The following is a 5,212-nucleotide window of genomic DNA, read 5'->3' as shown; positions in this document are numbered from 1 at the left end:
AAGCAGTGAGGCGTAAGAAAGGAACACGAGGAAGTAAGTGGGGCAGACCCCCCGGAGGGCTTTCCCCGACACACCGAGGAGTCTAAAGAATATCCTATCCTTGATGGGATGCCATGACTGGATTTTTAACAGGGGGATGAGAAAGTCTTAGAAATATCTCTCTGTTCACAGGAGGACAAACGTATGGACACCAAGGGGCAAAGCAGGGGCCGGGGGGTGGGGGTGGGGGTGGGGTGAATTGGGAGATTGGGATTGATGTATATACCCTAATATGTATAAAATAGGTAACTAATAAGAACCTGCTGTATAAATAAATAAATAAAAATTTAAAAACTCACAATAAAAAGCACAAATAAACAACAACAAAAATAAAATGTTAAAAAAAAAAAGAGTTGGCAAGAAACAAGTCTGAGGGCGGCAGGAGCTGTTAGTTATATGGCTCTTGTTTTGATCCAGGCAAGAGATGAAGAGGGTTTGAAATAAGGGAGGAGGTACGGTCATAGAGAAAACGGGACAGAGTCCTGAGATGGATATTTCCATGGTAGACAGGACCGCATGTATCAGCCCCTATTGGAGCGATAGGGAAAGTTTGGTTGTATGGTTATCTGACTGCAGGGGCTCACACAGCTAGTTAGCCATAAAAAGTGGGAGAGGGCTTCCCTAGAGGCGCAGTGGTTGAGAGTCTGCCTGCCGATGCAGGGGACACGGGTTCGTGCCCCGGTCCGGGAAGATCCCACATGCCGCGGAGCAGCTGGGCCCATGAGCCATGGCCGCTGAGCCTGCGCGTCCGGAGCCTGTGCTCCGCAACGGGAGAGGCCACAACAGTGAGAGGCCCGCGTACTGCAAAAAAAAAAAAAGTGGGAGAAAAAGCACTCCTTTTCTGAAAATGTTTACCTGCATCAGTTTTCTTGATGTGTCACAGAACTCCCTTAGAAGTAGGAGTTAAGACCAGTCATCTCTGAAGCCCCACGTAGACCCTGGCATATTTTGTCCATAGCACTTGTTCAATACATGTAACCTAGAAATACAGTTAATTCCTATTTATAGTTCCCTAACTTGCTTCTCATCCTAGCCTTCTCAGGTGCCTCTGGCTTCATGGCAGAAAAGAGCCTCACCTTGGTGACCAAATTCCTCCTCATGGCATTCATTGACTGTCCTGAATGGGCACGACCTCTCTTCCTCCTGTTTCTATTTATCTATCTCATCACCCTGTTGGGGAACTTGGGCATGGTTATCCTGATCCGCGTGGATCTCCGACTCCACACCCCCATGTACTTCCTTCTGAGTCACCTCTCGTTCGTGGACATCTGCTACTCGTTCGTCACTGTGCCTCTGATGCTGGCTGTGTTGCTGGAGCACAGGGCCACTTTATCCTACACACTCTGTGCTGCCCAGTTCTTTCTCTTCACCTTCTTTGGCTCCATTGACTGCTACCTCCTGGCCCTCATGGTCTATGACCGCTACGTGGCCATGTGCCGACACCTGCTTTATGTCACTATCATGAGGAGGAAGATCCGGTTGGTTTTTGTGTGTGTGTGTGTGTGTTGGGGGGGGGGGGGCTTACGTTGCTGGTGTCTTCAGTGCCTCGGTGTGGAAGGTCTCAGCTTTCACGCTCTCCTTTTGTGGAACCAATGAGATTGACTTCATTTTATGTGACCTCCCTCCTCTCTTAAAGATAACCTGTGGGGACAGCTACACTCAGGAAGTGGTAATTATTGTGTTTGCCGTTTTTGTCATCCCTGCCTGCATGGTGGTGATTTTGGTGTCCTACCTGCTCATCATCTTGGCCATTATGAGGATTCCCTCTGCAGGAGGCTGGACCAAGACTTTCTGGATGTGTGCCCCTCACCTCACTGCAGTGTCACTCTTCTTTGGGACCCTCATCTTCATGTATCTGAGAGATAACTCTGGCCAGTCCTCGGAGGAGGACCGGGTGGTGTCTGTGTTTTACATAACAGTGATCCCCACGTTGAACCCTCTCATCTATAGCCTGAGGAACAAGGAAGTGAAGGAGGTTCTGAGGAAAATTCTCAACAGAGCCAGGTTGTCTTAGCCATCCAACCTTGTCCAACCTTTGAAATTCCTGAGAATCATCTCCTCTGCAGTGCCAGCATTCTGGGAACTCATTATTTATAGCACGCTCAATGTTTAGATGAATATATCATGGCATAAGGCATTTAAAAAAAACCAGAACTTTTAGTTCCAGGGAAAGAAGACAAGGAAAGAAAGAGGCAGCCTGAGAAGAGATTGGAGTGAGATTTCTAGCTCTCAGGACAAGTGACAAAAGAATCTGAAGTTAATCCTGTGTAATTCAGATGTGGCACGCCTTACTACAAGACTATATTTTTTTTGCAAATTTTCTATGAAAGATTTCCATCATACAGAAATGTTGAAAATAATGCATAGTGAATTCCCTATACCCAATACTTAGATTTTTTTTGTTTTATCACATATTTATAATCAATCTATTCATTTATACATCCATCAGTTCATCCACAAATCCACCTTATTTTTTGATGCATTTCAAAGTAAACTGCAGACATCAGTATTAGTACTCTTCTACACTATATAATGTACAATGATGTCATCAATTAGGATTCAGTATTTAGATTATGTTTATTTTTTTAAATATTTTAAAATTGAACTATAGTTGATTTGCAATATTGTGTTAGTGTCAGGTGTACAGCATAGTGATTCAGTATTTTTGTAGATTATACTCCAGTATAGTTTATTACAAGATTATGGCTGTAATTCCCTGTACTATACAGTATATTCTTGGTGCTTACTGTTTTATACATAGTAGTTTTTTTTTTTAACAACTTTATTGGAGTATAATTGCTTTACAATGGTGTGTTAGTTTCTGCTTTATAACAGAGTGAATCAGCTATACATATACATATATCCCCATATCTCCTCCCTCTTGTGTCTCCCTCCCACCCTCCCTATCCCACCCCTCTAGTTGGTCACAAAGCACCGAGCTGATCTCCCTGAGCTATATACATAGTAGTTTGAATATGTTAATCCCATACTACTAATTTGTCCCTCCCCCTTTGGTAGACATAGGTTTGTTTTCTTTGTTCCTCCCCTTTTAGTAAACATAGGTTTGTTTTCTATGTCTGTGAGTCTGCTTCTGTTTTGCATATACATTCATTTGTATTATTTTTTTAGATTCCACATATAAGTGATATCACACTGTATTTGTCTTTCTCTGTCTGACTTATTTCACTAAGCATAATAGGTCCATCCATGTTGCTGCAAATGGCAGTATTTCTTTTTTATGGCTAAGTAATATTCCATTATATATAATTATGTGCCTATATATATATATATATATATATATATATATATGAATATCTTCTTAATCCAACTATCTTTTTATGGGCACTTGGGTTGCTTCCATGTCTTGGCTATTATAAACAGTGCTGCTATGAACACTGGGGTGCATGCTTATTTCTGAGAGTTTCCATTTTTTCTGGATATATATACCCAGGAGTGGAATTGCTGGATCATATGTTGGCTGTATTTTTAGTTTTTTGAGGAACCTCCATATTGTTTTCCATAATGGCTGCACCAACTGTGTACAAGGGTTCCCTTTTCTCCACATCCTTTCCAACATTTGTTATTTGTAGACTTTTTAATGACAGCCATTCTGACACAGGTGAGGTGATAGCTCATTGTTGAAATAAACTCAAAATGATTTAAAGACCTAAGTGTAAGAACGGAAACCATAAAACTCCAAGAAGAGAACATAGGCAGAACACTCTTTGACATAAAGCACAGAAATATTTTCTTGGATCAGTCTCCTAAGGCAAAAGAAATAAAAGCAAATATAAACAAATGGGACCTAATTAAACTTAAAAACTTTTGCACAGCAAAGGAAACCATTGACAAAAATGAAAAGACAACCTATAGAATGGGAGAAAATAGTTGCAAATGATATTATGGATAAGGGGTTAATATCCAAAATATACAAAACTCATATAACTCCATGTCAAAAAAACAACCCAATCAAAAAATGGGCAAAAAATCTGAATAGGCATTTTTTCAAAGAAGATATGCAGATGGCTAACGGGCACATGAAAAGATGCACAATATCACTAATTATTAGAGAAATGCAGGTTATGTTTATTTTTAATGATTAAATTAAGGTAGTAGTTTGATGGTCCAGTTAATAAAGCTGACCCTGCTCAAAGTATTCTTCAAACTCCTGTAGTAGTTTCCAGGGATGCCTCACATGAATCTCTACGTGCTCACAGTAATACATCTGTCAATTGCTGTCACCACTGGAAATATGTCCTGTTCTTTCTTCTTCCCCACCTGTTCCATTTGTCACATCCTTTGCCTCAGAATCCACTTAGCGATTTATACCATTTCCTCTGCCCATAATGGTATTTGCAGAATCTGTATCATAGATGTCAACTCTTTATGTTCTTAAAGCTTTTGACCTTGGGGAGGCAGAGCATTGCTGTGTTCCATGCAGGAGTGGGCAGGAGGGAATCCTAGTCTGCACTGGGTCCCTGGGCTCTGCAACAGCTCAGCCTGCATCCAAAGCTTCCCAAGAATCCGCTGGGTCTTGCTCTTCACTTCTCTGACTGTAGGTACCTCAATCAAATCCAAGGTACTGGGAGGGAACAGGCCCCACCTACTCATCATTTTCTGTTTTTCCTCTGATCCCTATCCTTAGAACTCAAACTCCTTTTCTACCTGTCCCTTGGATTACCAGAAAAACAAGATCCCAGGAGTATGAATGATATAAACCATCATGGGAGGGCATAAAGGTGGTGACAGTATCTTACAAACAGAGGATGATTCCAAACTCAGTCAGCCAAAACTGATGTGTCACACCTGGAATTCCAGTAACAGGATTTTAAATCAGAAGAAGCAGATAAGTGAAACATGGAAATTCAGGGTGAAGGCAGCCAAAGAATATTAAGTTTAAGATCACTTATAATAAAATAAAACATTTAGACCTTTAAAGACATGATATTTATTCTAGAAGACAGGATGCTTTAACATATATATTATAATTTTCATAAGAAATGTTTGATCCCTTTAATGATGGTTGGTCTGGTTATTAAAACCCCAGCTGAAAATGTATAGATCCTCTAAAAGGGGGATGGTTAATAAATAGTTCCTGTGTCAATTGTGTTACAGGAAAAATGTGGTGGGAAAAATTGAGCTAGTAGTTAGAAAGCTTGGCATTAGTTAAAAA

General features: G+C 40.8%; 1 protein-coding gene across 1 annotated transcript; it reads left to right on the top strand.

The window, feature by feature from the left end:
• Positions 1–989: 989 nt before the first annotated feature.
• LOC309807738 (olfactory receptor 9Q1-like) lies at positions 990–2,053 on the top strand (the record flags this gene model as incomplete). The annotated part of the gene is given in 2 exon segments (XM_082627616.1): positions 990–1,551; positions 1,553–2,053. Coding segments are annotated over 2 exon segments (957 nt in total). The 5' UTR covers positions 990–1,095.
• Between the last annotated feature and the right edge of the window lie 3,159 nt (positions 2,054–5,212).

This window comes from Mesoplodon mirus, assembly GCF_964341445.2.
Source record: "Mesoplodon mirus genome assembly, chromosome: 7".
Taxonomy (NCBI): domain Eukaryota; kingdom Metazoa; phylum Chordata; class Mammalia; order Artiodactyla; family Ziphiidae; genus Mesoplodon; species Mesoplodon mirus.
This window is presented reverse-complemented; position numbering and strand designations above follow the sequence as displayed.